Source organism: Euleptes europaea, chromosome 15, assembly GCF_029931775.1.
Source record: "Euleptes europaea isolate rEulEur1 chromosome 15, rEulEur1.hap1, whole genome shotgun sequence".
NCBI classification, from domain to species: domain Eukaryota; kingdom Metazoa; phylum Chordata; class Lepidosauria; order Squamata; family Sphaerodactylidae; genus Euleptes; species Euleptes europaea.
In genome coordinates, this window is record NC_079326.1 from 32,307,032 (window position 1) to 32,323,643 (window position 16,612).

Genomic DNA, 16,612 nt, shown 5'->3' on the forward strand with positions numbered 1-16,612 from the left:
TTTCATCTTCACTGATTGCTTTGTTTAGGGAAAACTGTTAATCTATCGCAACTTTGTAATGCTGTTATTGTTTTGGTGTGATACAAGTGTAAGTTTTAATAGAGGAAATGCCATTCCAGTCTGATCAACCTAATGGCTCTTCTGCCTCTCTAGTCTTCTTTCAGAGGATTCTGAAGAGGAGGAGGGAGACTTGTGCAGAATATGTCAGATGTCATCTACATCCCCTACTAACCCTTTAATAGAACCATGCAAATGCACAGGAAGTCTACGGTATGTTCATCAGGAGTGTATGAAGAAGTGGCTACAGTCCAAGATTAACTCTGGTAAGGCAGTTTTTTTTGTAGAACTTCGGTGAAAACAATATTTATGTTATGCAGATGTTAAAAACTGGCTGTGAAAGCTATACCTAGAAACTCAATAAAAAGAAAAAATCCAAGTTCCAAAATGCATTGTTTACATATTTGGCATTCAGGATCTATTGGTGTATTATATGTACATAACAAAAGCCTTAACAGATGGTTTGCTTCGGGAGGATATGGAGTGGTCAGGGGTGAAGCACTTAAATTTCCTTGTCACAACATCTCTGCTCCAAGTCCCATCCTGAAGTTGCCTTTAGTAGATATTAGAGAGAAATGCTGTTCTGCTGTTGGAGTTGTCTAGTCCAGGGTCTCATTCTGATAGCATTAAACTCTACAGGAGTGTGTCTGAAACACTTCAGTACAGAGTAATTAGCGTCCCACCAATCAGTGCATTGGTATCATTATCCCACATTAGAATCAATCAATTGTTTATTTGCAGTCATAGATCATCAAGTAAAAGCACATTAGTGTCAAAATCAGGGAGAAAGTAGCAAAGTCTCTCAGCAGCACAGACCCTGTTCTTCCCTCCTTATCAATCAAGTGAGATTTCCAGATGGCCATGAGGGCCCAATTGCTGTGTGTTTTGTGTTTCTCTCGTGTTGCCAAGGAACGTTGGCGGTGAAGAGCAGCAAATAGGTGTGAGCCCTGAAATCGTTAGTGTTAGGAGGTAGGCTGAAGGAGAATTGAGCAGCTGTCAATTGCTTCCTTGGGTTTAAGGGTGTTTGAGTGAATCTGCCTAGAGGTTGTATGCCTCTCACTCTTAATGCTCTTCTAAGCTGTGAGTGGGGAACCTGGTCTCCTGAGGACATACTTTCCTCTGAGACAGGTTCTCCCCCTATCATGGGGTTCCCTCAAGTTTTTAGTTCTTCTTTTACACAATGATTACTATGGTGGCATTTATTGTATCTAAATATATGCTAGCATGTGGTATAATGTGTGTGTACAGTGCCATCAAGTCGCGGCTGACTTCTGGCTACCCCAGCAAGGGGCTTTCAAGGCAAGTGAGAAGCAGGGGTGGTTTGCCATTACTTTCCTCTGCAGAGTCTTCCTTGATGGGCTCCCTTCCAACTACCAACTCTGCTTAGCTTCCAAGATCTGATGAGATCGGGGCTATACCATGCCACCTTCCCTCCCAATGTGGTATAATAGGGCTACACTATAAAAGCTGTACTATGAAGCTGTTATAATGACAATAATGCTAGGAAAAGTTGAAGGCATCAGGAAAAGAGGAAGACCCAACATAAGATGGATTGACTTAGTAAAGAAAGCCACGGCGCCCAGTTTGCTAGATCTAAGCAAGGCTGTTAATGATAGGACGTTTTGAACCTCATTAATTTATAGTCTCCATAAGTCAGAAGCAACCTGAAGGCACTTAACACATACCCATATCCAGGTATGTTGGGATGACTTCATTGTAGAAATTTGCATTCCACATGGCCATAGATGGAGCCTTCTATTCCATGACTCCTCAGAGTATGGGCCCTGAAGACACTGTTGTACCTATCTTTGCCTTCATTAACTATCTGAGGACAAGGTGGACTAATTTATATATTTTATTACATATCTTTAAAACATTCTTGGCTTGTTCCCTCACTTCTGTAGACCTGCTTGTCCTGCAGTCATGGACACAATTAAAAGCTGGCAGCCGAACGATCTTGATCTCTGTTCTTGTGATTGGTGCAGTGTGTTACCGTGTTAGCAGTAAATGTTTTCAGTGAGTGATCTCTTGCCACATGAGGACACTCAAAACAATTTATTCATCAAATGACTAAATCAACCTTCTTGTAATTTTTGCTGTATTAAGAAAATCACAGGGGCAGCTGCATTCGTACCTGAAACTGAAAGTAATTCAGTGGAAAGTGTAAAACTATTGGATTGGTAATCTGAGAATGTAAATGAACACATTTTTTAAAATATCTGTGTGTGTGTGTGATTGTGGCATGTTCTACTGAACTGCATAGAAGTACATAAATAGTAAGTATATTTTGAACAGTTAGGTATGAACGTTATGGTTATTCCATGTCTAACTGATTTTTAAGGGGTTTTTTTTACTCTTGTGACTCGGTTCTTACACGTAAAGATACACATGGGCCACTTTCACACACACTGAATAATGCATTAATTCACTTTCAGTGCACTTTGCGACTATGGTTTGCTGTGTGAAATGGCAAAATCCACTTGCAGATGCAGCAGCCAGACTTTCGCTGAAGTGGATTGAAAGTACATTATTCAGCATGTGTGAAAATGACCTTAGTCTGTTTTGTTAGTGGTAGCGTTGTTCATAAGTGAATAAAAGTTGGCACCATGCTTTCCCAGAAGGCTTTCAATCCGCGACAGCTGAAAGTGTTAACTGTCTTGTCGCCCCAGGTTCTTCATTGGAAGCAGTAACTACTTGTGAACTGTGCAAAGAGAAGTTGCATCTCAATCTTGATGATTTTGATATCCATGAACTTCATAGAGCACATGCAAATGAACAAGTTAGTATATTTTGGCTAATTTGGTAAGTGTCAGTTTAGTGCTGCGACGGACAGCTTTCATATAGAAGAAAATATCTGTTCATGTCAAATGTGATACTTTAAAGTATTTTTACTGTTTTTCTCCCCAGTGGGGACTCAAAGCAACTTAACAAATTTAAAAATGCAATATAAAGAAACAAAACGGAGGAAAAAATCCCACAACCGTAACAGTTGAGATCCTGGGTTGGTCCTGGTTCCACTAACTGGGCTCATACCAGGGCCCCAGGTGCCTAGGGCCAAGAGAACTTTGACTATTACCCTTTGGCCACATCCAGTCTAAATACCTGGCACGGAGGAAGAACAGAAGCTCAGCCGAGGTCTAGTTCAGCTGGCAAAGGTGTTCTCGGCCTCCCTTCCCTGATACTTGATCAGTGATTTCTTTGTTGGAGTAAGGAGATACATTTTCTAAATAAGTAATAAATGTATGTTTTGATCTGCTGAAGGCTGCTTACAACTAAGATAATAAAACTATTAAAACACAACCATTAAAAAAAAGTCCGATGCCACTAAAACAAGCTAGGGCATAACAGCATGAATTATACTCTGAGCAGCCTAAATGATCCTCAGGCTAGAGGCAGACCATAAGGCGCTGAAAATGTTAAAAGCCTGGGTAAAAAGGAATGTTTTAGTCCGGCACCTGAAATAAAATAAAATAGGCACCAGGTGAGCCTCAAGGGGGAAGGGCATTCCAAAGGCGAGGTGCCACCACTGAAGAAGTCCTATCTTTGGCTGCTACTTACTTCACTTCTGAAGGTGGGGGCACACCTGCTTGGGAGCAGGTCTTAACTGGTGGGCTGAAAGGTATGGGAAGCAGTGGCCCCAAGCTGTTTAGGGCCTTAAAGATAAGAGCCAGTACTTTGAATTATGCCCAGAAACAGATGGGCAGCTGGTGTGGATCTTTCAGCAAGGGGGTGATATGATCCCTGTATCCAGCCTCTGACAATCTAGCTGCTGCATTTTTGGTCCAATTGAAATTTCTGTTCAAAGACCGCCCCATATAAAGTGGGTCTAATCTAACCTGGGTATGACCAGGGCATGGATCACTGTGGCCAAATCATGCTTTTCAAGGACGGGCTGTAACGCGTATCAGCCAATGCTGGTAAAAGGTGAGGAAACCTGAGCCTTCAGCTGTAGACCCACAGAGGAAACCTGAGCCTTCAGCTGTAGACCCAAGAAGATAGGATGTCGAACCCCTTGTGTTGGGACATCAGTAGCTGTTGTGAATGCTTCACTCAGCCTCCTGTAACATCATCTAGCCTCCCTAGCATGGCTACTAGAAAACTTTGTGTAGCAAGAGATTTGCACACATACATGAAGCTGCCCCCACCCCAAGACAGACCATTGGTCTGCCAATAAGTCAGTATTGTCCACTTGGACCTGCGGCAGCTCTCCAGCCCCTTTGAGGTGTTTCAAAGCTTTTACTAGGGACTGAACCTGGTACCTAATGCATGCAAAGCAGATATATCACGGAGCCATGCCCCCACCCTTGATTTGGTACAGTCGTGTGGTAAACTTGTGGGGAGGGGGTGGTAGAAATGAAGGCCATGCCCTTGCTTTGAGGTGGTCTGTGAACCCATTGGCTACAGTGGATTTCTCCTCTTTTTTATTTTACTAATTTCTGAATTGTGTGCCCTGCATCTTAATTACAGAGATGTTTGAACAGCTTGTGTCATGGATCCAGCGCTAAATAAATGCTTAAGAGTTAACGATGTACCTCTGTCCTTTAGCGTTGCCATTAGTCGTTGTAACTATTTAAAATCATTATTAGATTTTGAGCATTGGATACTTGTCAAGGACATCCTTTCTCGAGCAAATAAAAAGCTCCTACGACTTGCCGCTAATTAGCATGGATTTCGAGCATCATGTTGGTGTCTCAAGTTCTGTCCTGACAAAGCACTTCTTTTGCAAAAGGAATTAAATGGATCATGTTGAGATTGGATATCAAACTTTTTCATGGATATTGCTTAAGTAATAATGTTCCTGAGGGGATGTGCTGGCCCAAAACAACTGATACACTTTTTTTTTTTACAGGCAGACTATGAGTTTATCAGTTCCGGGCTTTATCTTGTAGTGTTGTTACACTTGTGCGAACAGCGCTTTTCCGACATGCTGGGAACTACAAGCGAGGCCAACACTCGCGTCCGGGTGAGTATGACGAGCTGCTTCGGCGGGAGACGCAGATTGTGAAGCTTGTTTGGCGCACTTCCCCTTCAGCAGGGTTTGCATTGCTTGAGACGGAAAGGGCTATATGTGCAGGAAGGGTTGGCTGACCAAAACCCCAACCTCAACCCCTCATGTTCCTTGAAAATCCCCTTTGGAGGAACCCTGTGCAACGCAGTGTGGTTGATTCTGATCTGGAGAAAAATCAGTGACCCGTATTTGCCACACAAAGTGATTTCTGCTTGCATGTGAGGGGATCCTACCTATTGGCTGCCTTCCACTTAAAACTGGGGTAGGCTGGAAGGCTAAATGGGCCTGGCTGCTCTACTGTAGTAACTTTAGAACTATTATATTCTCTTAAGTTCTCCATTATTGGCGCACTGGGATAATATGTCCTTAAGTACAGTGAACCAAACTCAAATATCTGAGGGATTTGTTCTGTATATACCCCTTTGCAAGTACTTTTCTCCTCGTTTTGAGTCATTCGTGAGGTAGGATCTGTTGGATTTTCACTACAGACGGTTCCGCAATTGCTGTAGCTCTTTCCCCAGCCTCTGCCTTTGGAGAGATCGGCTGCCCGTGTCCCTGTTCCCTCCTGTCCCCTGCAGAGTGTTGCAGTTTGTGAGTGACTCTTTGGGAGCGGGTGGGAATGGCTGTCATAGGTGGAAAAGCAGAACGCTTGAAACTCTTAAGGCCATCAGTGTGCTACTAGGTTTTATTAACAGTTTTAAAGGCCTGTGAAATTTTGCAACTTTTAAACTGCCTTCTTTCTGTATTGCTTCTAGTTTATTAATCTTGCAAGAACTCTTCAGGCACACATGGATGATATTGAAAGTAGGTGGCTTTCTTGTTTAAAGTGAAACTAAAGTTAAAAGCTACACAGGGAACACAATCTCAAGTGATCTTGATATGTACAGTACTGAGAACTAAAATATAACTGTTTTGTCTGACTTGTAATCTTCGCATAGGCTTGGCAGGCTTACCTAATACAACTGAGTAAAGTGTAAGAGTTGTAACTGTTTGTAAGGGTGGAAAGGAGGCCTGCAGATAATTAAATCCCCTGCACTGAGGGAAGATCCTCCAAGCGCATCTCTAGTGAGAACATCCCGGCCGTACTGGGCCATGGAGGGCAGGAACTTGCCAAAGTTGAGCACTTGCCTCTTCGAAATAAGGATTTAGAGGCAATGCTCGCCTGTCTCTGAAAATCAACAGGACTTTGGCTCAGCAGTAGCAATGAAGCTACATCACCTTAATGTACATCCTTACTCTGTGGATATGTAAAATTGGGTGATTCCTAATTTTGTTGGCCTTGGTTGTAAACATCTACTCTGTATGGTCAGTTTGTTTTACCTGTTTTATCTGGCATACTAGCCACAAATAAAATTTATTTATTTATTTAGGACTTTGGCTAGATAATGGCCATTTTTTTAACTCCTTGATTCAGGCAAGAGCATTACGATTAATATGGCTTGCTGCTAGTTTTTTTGATGTTGTTTTTTCAAGCGGACAGTTGTGCTGGGGATTTCTGTCCAGTTTGACAATCTCTCTCAGGACAGTGTTTGCCTAAGAGGAGACATTATTTATCTTCCTAGCGCTGTTTCCTTTTTTTAGACTTCTAGGTTGCTTGCAGAGAGCTCTCTTCCCAGAAGTAATTTCTATTTAAGGGCAGGCTGCTGTTGCTGGGGTAGGCTATGACTAACTGAGCTGCGTTTGCTGTTGGCCGTCTGGCTTGCCCTTTGCAATTTTTTTGGGCCATGCCAGCCTTACCCGGCTAAGGCACAGCCCTAAAATAGCATGCCCTTTGTGCTGCCAGGGAAGTGTGTTCGAGAAGCCAGGGCATCTGCTGCTTTTATACTTCTGTCTTGTGCCTGAACTTTTCTGGAGGATGGCCCACATCTCCCAAGTATTGGTTTAGCATTACTATTAGGGGATGGTGGGAAGAGAGTGTGAGAGAGAACATGTAAGAGTACCTAGGTGTTCCCTGTAGGTCTGTAATTCATAGAAACCCCAACACTCCTGGATACCAACAAGCATTGCAAAAGGTAGTCCAGCCTGGTCCCTCTTGTTCTGTTCTGATCAAAGTAGATTAGAAAAATGGGATTTTTCTGCAAACGCATAGAGCAGAATTTGCCCTCCAATGTGGAAGGCAGGGGGGGGGGGGGAATGAGTGTGCAGCAAAGGCTCTTCTATAGGGAGTGGAAAGGAATATTGCAAAGATTGACCCACACCCTCCACCTTTGCCTCCCTGGAGGAAATCAAGGATGCTTACTTCATTACTATCTTCTCAGTGAAAGAACACCCCTGTCCTTGTCTGTTTCCAGTATTCCAAATGTGGCTTCACCATAGATTTGTACAAGGGCAGTATGACAGCAGCAGTTTTCCTTGTCTGTTCCTTGTCTAATTATGGCCAGCATGGAATTTGCCTTTTTCATAGCAGCCACACACTGGGTTGACATCTTCATCAAGCTGTCCACTACCACCCCAAGATCCCTTGGTCTGTCACTGCCAGCACAGATCTCATCACTATATATGTGAAGTTGGGATTTTTTTTGCCCCAATATGCCTCACTTTACACTTGCTCACATTGAATCACATTTGCCATTTTAATGCTCACTCCTCCAGTTTGAAGAGATCCTTTTGAAGCTCTTCAGAGTCTGTTTTTGTTTCCCTAAATAATTTGATATTATTTGCAAACTTGGCCATCTTGCTGTTCACCCCCAGATCCAGGTCATAGATGAACAGATTGAAAAACACCCAACACAGATCCCTGAGGGACCCCACAGCTCACATCCTTCCATTGTGAGAACTGACCATTGATTCCTACTCTCTGCTTCCTATTTTTCAGCCAGCTCTCAATCCATAAGAGGACTTGTCCTCTTACCTCATTACTATGAATTTTTGCTTAGCAGTCTTTGGCGGGGGATTTTGTCAAAAGCTTTTTGAAAATTATATTATTGAATATGCATGATTTCTTTCCACTTACGGATTTGGGTTTCCTGCCCAACTGAGGGACCTTGGGAAGATCTGAATTTTTGCCTTCAGTAAACACTCAGATGTGTTTAATACTAAGTAATTTGCAGTTATGTATTTACCTGTCTGCTTCTGAGGAGGAAGTCTGTGCTGCTGCTGTAGGTGGCTCTTAGTTCATGAACTTGATTATAAACTACAGACGAAATCACACAGGTATAGAGGGCTAGAATTTTGCATATGGACCTGTGGACTCAGCTGCAGGGTGGAGGGGTGACAACTGGGGCAATCTCCCACCCCACCTCTGCACCCAAGCGTACCATCTCTGCCATGTTACTCACCAGAGCCCTTCTGTTTAAAGCTTTCATTTAAAAGAAGCAATTGTATAAGAGAGTGTAAGGTGATGCTGTATCTCTGCATATAATTATGACATAATAGGACCTGTTGCCAACCAGGAGGAAGTGAATAGTATACATGGTAGGTCCTGAAATGGAGTAAGTGCTAAATTCGAGCTGAAGTGGGTTGTTTACAGTATTAATCTGCATACGTCTAGAAAAGGTTAAATGAATTATGCCCAATGAATTATGCGGACACACAATGCCCAACACCTGTCCCAGGTCCCTTAAACCCTCTGTGTGGTCCTGTATAAGGAAAGTAGTTTGTCTGTGGGGATACACTTGTGAGAGTTATTCAGATTAAAGCAGTCAAGATTTAAAAAGACTATGTGTGTTGGCGCTCGGAAGAAATGAAGTATCCAGTTAAATAAAACAAGTTATCTTTAGACACTTCAGAAACGCCTAATCGTGGTGTGCTCATTCCATTAAAACAAACAACCAATACCCTTCACTACTGTTCCCCTTGACATCCATTCCTACTTGCTCATTAAAGGCCAGTTTTTCTTGAGCAGAAATGGGTAGCCGTCTGCCTATCTGGCAGACGTAACATTGGGCTAGATACGGTGAACTAAGAACTCGCTTTCTAAGTTGGAAACACTCAGTTTTGAAGTGCTTAAATAATTCTGTCGTTTGAGGTTGTGTCCTTTCGTTCTGTTAAATGTATTAATATTCAGACCATGAAAACGACTTGTCTATGTCTTGGGTTTGTACAATGGTGGTTTTGACTTGCCTCCTGTCCTTCTAGCAGCTTCAGATGATGATTCTGAAGATGGCGATCTTGGTAGAACACTTGATACTGCATAGATGCAACCGGAAGCTGGATGGGCAACTGATCCCCCCTGCACCCATCAGTATGCATTTCTTTAGTAAGGCACACTGACTACTGTTAGAGATTTCTTAATGCATTGCTGAATTCAGAAACCCGCTGTTGCACACTGAAAGCATGGAGACCGGCACATTTGGTCTGCAAGAGGGAGTTGTTTCTCCATTGAGATTATGACATGTATGCCTTCTTCTAAAATACTTAGATTTTTATGTGGTAAGAAACATGATTTTTCCTTTTGTATAAACTTCTTACAGTAATCAGTTAAACCTGGAAAATGTTTCTCACGTTTGCTCTTCTTCTACTGGCACTAAGTGGTAATGTTAAGTACATTTGCAAGTCATGGGGGAAAGGGATACTTCCGCTCTTGTTCTCCATTTTGAAAACACCTTTGGCGGAAGTCTTATTGTTTTGCTTCCAGTGTTTACGCCATAGGATGAATGAGGGGAATGCATGGGTTCTTTAGTATTAAGTTTCTATATTTTCCATGAGGAACATTTAACTCAAAGCAATAAACTTGCAAGGGGCTACTAATAAGTGTTACTGATGGGCTTTTTATAAGTACTGATTTCAAAACTGCGGATTATATTTGATAATATATAGATGTTCCAATGAGGAATTACAGCTATGTAAAACACTTGCATTTCAGCATTCCTGGCAGGAATACAACTTACGGTTTAAAATCTTAACCAAGCTATTTATCTTAATGAACCTTTTCTAGAACCCACATTCACTGCGAAGCACTGGTTATGAGCGTGTTTTCTAGTGTTGTCACTTGTTTGGTAAATAAAACATGATGCAAATTATTTGTCTGTCTTATTTAAAAAATATTGCAGATGTACTGCAAAAATGGGCATCTGCATTGAGCGTGGCAGAACTCCCAAGGACATCTCTGCAAATGAAAATGACCAGGGCAGGCAGTCCACATCTAGGAAGGGGGTCCTTGGTAACACCCCATGGCTAGCCATTGCACCACTTAGGACAGCTTGCAGAGCAGCCTCTCCAGCATTATAAAATGCCACGGCCCTTGGGACAGGCCTGTAGCGTGTGCAGAATTTGGTAGCCCATTTTGGAAAAGTTGGTGCCACAAGAAAGTATCTGAGACACAGTTTACATTCGGCTCTGGGTTACATAAAACTCACTTGCATTTTAAGCCCTCGTTCCAAGGTTTCGCGCCCCACCCCAATTTTATACTACCAAGAATATTGTGAGGTAGATTAGACTGAGAATGGCTGGCCCAAGGTCACCTAGTGAGCTTCCCGTGTGCATGGGAATCTGAACATGGCTCTCCCCTGTCCTAACACTACTACACTGCACGAGCTCTGATTAAACTCAATTTGCAATAGTAAGTTTTGAAGAACCATCAGACCTGTTGGTCCAATACTGCTCTGCTTGTCTAGGTGAATACAACTGGTATATAAGCCACTTGAACAACGAGAGCACACTCAAACAGGTCTACTTGGAGTCCTACTCATGTCTATTCAGTGGTGCTGTCTCCCAAGAAAACGTTCTTAGGATGATACTGTTTGCTGTCTTACTAAATGAGCTAGGATCACGGTAGTAACCAGAGTGGGACCATTGATGACATTTGCTGCACTTGAGAATTGTTAGACGTAATCAAAACTGCTAGTCAAAAGTCCCCTTCTGCTATTCTGATTGTGTGCATTTTTTTTTGCTCTCAAGTCACAGATGACTTATGGCAACCCCATGGAGTTTTCAAGGCAAGACATTCAGAGGTTTGCAATTGCCTGCCTCACAACCCTGCACTTCCTTGGTGGTGTCCCATCCAAATACTAAGCAGGGCCCACCCTGCTTAGTTTCTGAGATCTGATGAGATCAGACTCGCCTGGGCTATCCAGATCAGGGCCCAGGTCAGGGTGCTTAAAGTGGGTCACAGGGATAACTTAAGGAAGATGCTTAAAAGGAAAAGGAGCCTGAACTTAATGGGTGTTATTATTCAATTTGTGTGTCTCCCTCCAGCACTTGACAGGCATTAAAATACATAGAAGGTTGTAGACGATCAGATGGCTTTAGAGGTTTTTGTAGCAGATAGGAAAATCACTATTTTCCCATTCATTTCTTTGGACCTCGACCACAGAAATCAATTGTATCTGAGCCCTGATTAGGATAATAAGGCTATTAAATCTGTCCTGAAACAATCATAAGACTGCTAATTAGCGTGACCAAATATTTGTCCAATTTATAGTCTGCCTGCAATTAACATGCAGCCAGCTCACACTGCTGCCCACTAAGCAGATATTTAGCATACTCAAGGTGCCATTAGAAGAACTCCTATTTTAACTACATACAACGCAAATTTACTGTGAGCCTACAAACAGTTCTTGGAAGGCTTGTTCAGTTTTACTGAATCCAACTATGTGCTACTACTAATTTGTTGCGTTCTCAAATATACCAGGGCTCACGGAAGACAAAGCTTTATTTAACAACATTAAAGTATTAAAATGCTTATAAAAATATAGATTGAGATTGCAGGGGCAATAATTATGGCTATCTCCTGTCTGTCTTAATGCAGACATAATGGACATTCAGTTACAAAGTTCATTAGAGAAATACTTGCAGAGTACACAAGACTTCGGTAACGAGGGTTTAATATTTGCATGCCGCGTCATTTCAGAGACTGATGACCGCTTTGCAGGAGCAGATGCCTATAAAAGGGGAGCTGCTCGGGCATCGTTGTCCACACACCACTTGGCTTGTGACAGCTCTGGGGATGAGAACATGTGGAAGGAACAAGCCCACTGGCTCTGGTGGGTGGTTCTAATCAACCAAACCTTAAAGACAAATCAATAACAAGTAATCAAGACAAATCAATCACAAATAATCTTATTTTCCCAGACCGTTTGTTGCCGTAATACTGGCTGCTGATTTGAACTGCAGCACCTCCCCTTTTGTATGTAACCTGGTTAAAGTAAGATTAGCACAGGGACTTGTAATGAAGAATTGACCTATTCATACACCTTTACACTCTTCTCCACTTTTGTAATCAGGGCGAATCCCAAAGGACTTTGATATTTCGCTGGTTTGGGGTTTGCTGTAAACGATGGACATGATCCAACCAATTTTAAGTACTGCAGAATTACTATTTTAGCTGGAAAGACTGAAACAACTAAGGTGCTTACGAGTGGCGTATGGCCAATATATTTTATGTGTTAATATGTATCAACAAAGCTAATAGTCAACTTAGCTCATCTGCAGATATTTACACCTGCAGATCAAGGCCAGGTTGGTAGAAGACCGTATTTTTTCAAACTGAGGATCTACCCAGGCTTACAGAAAAATCTGAAAAATTACATACAATGGAGGGAGGGGGTTTAAATCCATCCCCAAAGACAGGAACTCTTCTTTGTGCATGTGCAGAGGAAGGGAGGAGGAGCCACAACAGCGTACACAATGGGACACCCAGCACAAGTGGCAGCCCTGCCACTGCCACCACCTCTCAGGCTGGTGGGGAGGAGGACCAGGAGCTGCTGGAGCCACTGTCCCCTCACCTGCTTCAGCAGAATGGCAGGTCTAGTGTGGTGGACAGACAGGAGATTGTGCCCAGTAAGTGGGGGGGAACGCTGGAACGGGTGGGCTGAGGGGTGAAAGGGAGCAGGGCAAGCAGCCCAGCAGACAAGAGCAGTGGAGAGAAAGGAAGGGTGGCAGAGGGGTCCTGATGAGTGAAGGACAGATGGGTGAGCAGAGTAGGAAGAGTGGTGGGGAGGGGGACAAATGGGGAAAACGGAGCAGCAGGCAAGTGAGCAAGAATCCCCCTCTCTGTGAGATGAGGTGTGGGAGTGCAAGCGTTGGTTCTGAGGAAGCTGAAGGTGAAGGAGAGGAAGGATGGATTCCTCCCACTCAGTGATTCTTGCAAGTTCCTGCTGTTTTGTATGTGTATTTTTGCAATTAGGATTTTTTAAAAAATCTGGTGTATCAGTTTCTGCCCCCCCTACCCCCGATGGTCAATTTCCCTGTAGAATCACATACCATTTTTGGAACAACCCTTTCATACGCAGGGAATAGCTTCCTGTGAGAAAGTACAACTCAGTTCATTAAAAACGATTGCACATTTCACTCCAGCATTACATACAGAAGATGCTTAGACTGATATTGTCCACTCCTTTAGATTTCCTTGTAGGATTTGTCTCAAGGTGTGCTCATTCTGCTGCTGTCCCTTTATATCGTTGTGTCTTTATAAATAAATGCAGTTTAGGCTGTATATTCGTTTTCCTCGTCTACGAGAATCATTTCATCGTTACATGGCATTTGTCTGGAGAAACTGTATGCCATAGATGTAGTAGAAGAAACCTTCCTTTGGTACAGGAACCAGAGAAATGCTGCGGAGACTGATACGATTACCGTTGAAGTTATTACTAAGACTGTTGTCCAGGTTTTATCTGAAACAAAAGAGTTATTCTATCAAAAAGGCACAAAGATCGTGTCCTCTGGGCATTATTCTGTTAGAGTTACGTTTAGATTTCCCGTCAGACAAGCTGTATAGCATCAGCAGTCACTGGATCTTTTTTCTCACAGCTTTTTTCTTTACATTTGACAGCCTTTTCCACTCTACAAGGTGCCGTGGAAGGCCAAGGTGCAGCTTAGCACCCACATTCCTGAACAGCTCAATTGTTAACTTTTAACCAATTTCTCATAATGTGGGTATTTCTGAGGGTGGCAAGCCGTTCCTGATGTGCAAGATCAGAAAGCATGTGAGGCCAATGAAATTTAATGGTGCTCCTTTTATTTTATTGTGTTTCTGCCACATTATCTTGTACTACCACCCTGGGCAAGAAGCTGCGAGTTCTCAACAAAGCAGCTTCCCCTCATGACGTGCGTATCTATTATCAGGTTTCCTTTTTCACGGTGCTTGACCTTTTTGATCCTGTGAAACCAGCACCCAACCAGAACAATATTTCTATGAAGAAAAGGCTGTCGGGCAGCTGCAAATTCATGGGCTGCTACTGACTTCTGAGGAAATAAACCCATCTAAAATCAGAGCACCTATGCCCTACCATACCTACCAAAGCCTATTAAATAGGACAAATAGCGTATCTAGAGAGATAATATATAGTAACATAAGTGAACACATCTGGTTTTTCTTCAAAAAGTTGTCTGTCCAATGATTTTTTTTTTTTTACAGCTACTATTGACAGGTTAACTTTACAGCCATTGTGTGAGTGAAGTTATGCCTGGAATTTAAGCCCACACTGTAACTCACATCAAGTCAAGGCCCCAGAGCCAATTCATGCTCCTTCTGAACTTGGATAAGCATGCCCAAACCCCCATGCAGCCTGTAAACCGTGAATGGCACCAAACATTTAAACAGCAGGCTTTCTCAATATTAACAGAAAGCCTGCTGTTTGTGGAAGTAGGGGGCCCAAAGGCACATAGTAAAATGTGCCTTTACTGCTCATAACTGGTAGGCTGCATGTATACTTTGGTATCCCATGAGAGACAGGAAAGGCTGTGGTAGGAGGTCTCCTCACAGCAGGTAAAGCTGTGACACTGAGCACCTTTACGTAAGTCTCACTGTTGTATGGCACTTTTGAATAAACGCATAGGATTCTGGTATAGATTCTCAGCGCTGAATTGCAAGATAATGGCTGTAATTTGCTGATTTCTTGCGGGCATCATTCAAGAAAAAAAAATCTCAGTAACCTGAAGAAAACATGACCCTCTTAAAGCTCAACTATGAACAGCATGAAGAAAATTAAGAAAACCGTACCCACCTATTGTTGCATATTTATTTTTAATCTATTTATTAAAACATTTCTACCCTACCTTTCCTCATGGTACAAGGCGGTTTACAATAATTTAAAAACATTTTCACTTAGAAACTAAAATAAAATAACAAACCCTAAATATTATCCTATCATTGTGTTACAGAAATCGTTCATAACTGGACTGGTTGTCTGCACAGTAAAATCCAGGAATGAACGATTGCTGTAGGGTGATGATAGTGCAGTATTCCACGATGGGTAGATATAGCCTGAAAGGAAAAGGCAGAGTACACTTACCGGGTAAATATTTATTTTCATATGCAGCTGGAAACATACATGAAAAAGAAAATAAAGACAACATGAATGTGTATTTTTGTATTTAACATTATAACAGATCAAAGCATATCAGGTTGGATCCAATCATCTGTCGGCAGAAGGAAGTGACACATGCGGATCCTTCTGCGTCCCCCTTCCCTAGCAATTCTTTCCAACCCTGGGAAAATTTGTTCTTGGTTGTATGGGACTTGCATGGAGTAAAATCTGCTCTGATAGGGAGGCTGCCATGGGGAGAGGGGATGAAATTGTTCTCATTCTTCTGCCAGCAGAGCTATGCTGATAGAAGAGAGAGGAGGGCAATTTCGCCCCCTTACCCCTCCCCACTGCAGTCTCTTGATCCACGTGGCTGTTATTTCATGTGGGTCCTGCTTAGAACATTGTTTTGTGGCTTGGATTAGCAGTGGACTCTAATCTGGAGAACCAGCTGGGATTCCCCACTCCTCCACATGAGCGGTCAACTCTAATCTGGTGAACAGGGTTGGTTTCCCCACTCCTCCACATGAAGCCAGCTGGGTGACCTTGGGCTAGTCACAGAGCTCTCTCAGCCTCACCTACTTCACAAGGTGTCTGCTGTGGGGAGGGGAAGGGAAGGAGATTGTAAGCCGGTTTGATTCGCCTTAAAAGGTAGAGAAAATCAGAATATAAAAACCAACTCCTCTTCTTCTTCTTCAGTGGTTCCCAACGTGGGGCACACGCCCCACAGGGGGGCAATTTGATTTTTAAAGGGGGCAATTTGAGAATGAGTTATTAACAGTGATTTTTTTGCATTTTTTATGGTTCTAGGGGTCTCATATATAGTATATAAATATATATTGTGACATACACCAGGTTAATGGCCTTTTAGACTTCCTCCACGTGAATAGGAGTTCACTTTTTGAATAATAAGAATTATATGTCACCAGGGGTGGGTGGGAAACAGGATTTTAGAGATGCTTAGGTGGAGCATGGCCAAAAAAAGGTTGGGAACCACTGGTCTACAGTGTGTGTGTGTGTGGGGGGGGGGTCAGGGTCCTCCATGGCTATTAGATACATGATTTACTCTGTATATATTTTTGGAGAGAAGCCTTAAAGAATATCATATCTATAGCAGTCCAATGATTAATTGGTTCCAAGGCATTTGCATGTAAACCCTTTGACTATCTAAGGGTGAAAATGCACGGTCGCTTTAGCCTCCTTTATTCCCTGTTTCAGCCAGGATTCAGCCAGGATCGAATGCACGTTCAGTGAAATGCATGTGCTTGATCCTGGCTGAAACTGAATAAAGGAGGCTAAAGTGACCATGCGTTTTCGCCCTAAGAAATCTAGTCATTCTTAGCACCAGGCAGATGTGACTAAC

The 16,612-nt window shown here is 42.7% G+C and overlaps 2 protein-coding genes across 4 annotated transcripts in view; one reads left to right on the plus strand and one right to left on the minus strand.

Annotated features, from left to right (window-relative positions):
* MARCHF7 (membrane associated ring-CH-type finger 7) overlaps positions 1-9,328 on the plus strand; it is a 28,917-nt gene extending 19,589 nt beyond the window's left edge. Inside the window, exons 6-10 of one of the 3 annotated variants that reach the window (XM_056861474.1) lie at positions 154-323; positions 2,727-2,836; positions 4,907-5,020; positions 5,821-5,869; positions 9,143-9,233. In XM_056861474.1, the coding sequence (XP_056717452.1) occupies positions 154-323; positions 2,727-2,836; positions 4,907-5,020; positions 5,821-5,869; positions 9,143-9,201 (502 nt within the window). In that variant the 3' untranslated portion in view covers positions 9,202-9,233. Of the gene's footprint in view, positions 1-153; positions 324-2,726; positions 2,837-4,906; positions 5,021-5,820; positions 5,870-9,142 lie in introns of all 3 variants that reach the window. The other 2 variants (XM_056861475.1, XM_056861476.1) reach the window with 2 other exon arrangements.
* Positions 9,329-13,413: 4,085 nt separating this feature from the next.
* The window catches only part of LY75 (lymphocyte antigen 75), a 118,496-nt gene continuing 115,297 nt past the window's right edge, over positions 13,414-16,612 (minus strand). Inside the window, exons 42-43 of the mRNA XM_056861177.1 lie at positions 15,105-15,209; positions 13,414-13,617 (exon numbers count right to left, since the gene is read on the minus strand). Of these exons, the coding sequence (XP_056717155.1) occupies positions 13,430-13,617; positions 15,105-15,209 (293 nt within the window). The 3' untranslated portion in view covers positions 13,414-13,429. The remainder of the gene's footprint in view (positions 13,618-15,104; positions 15,210-16,612) is intronic.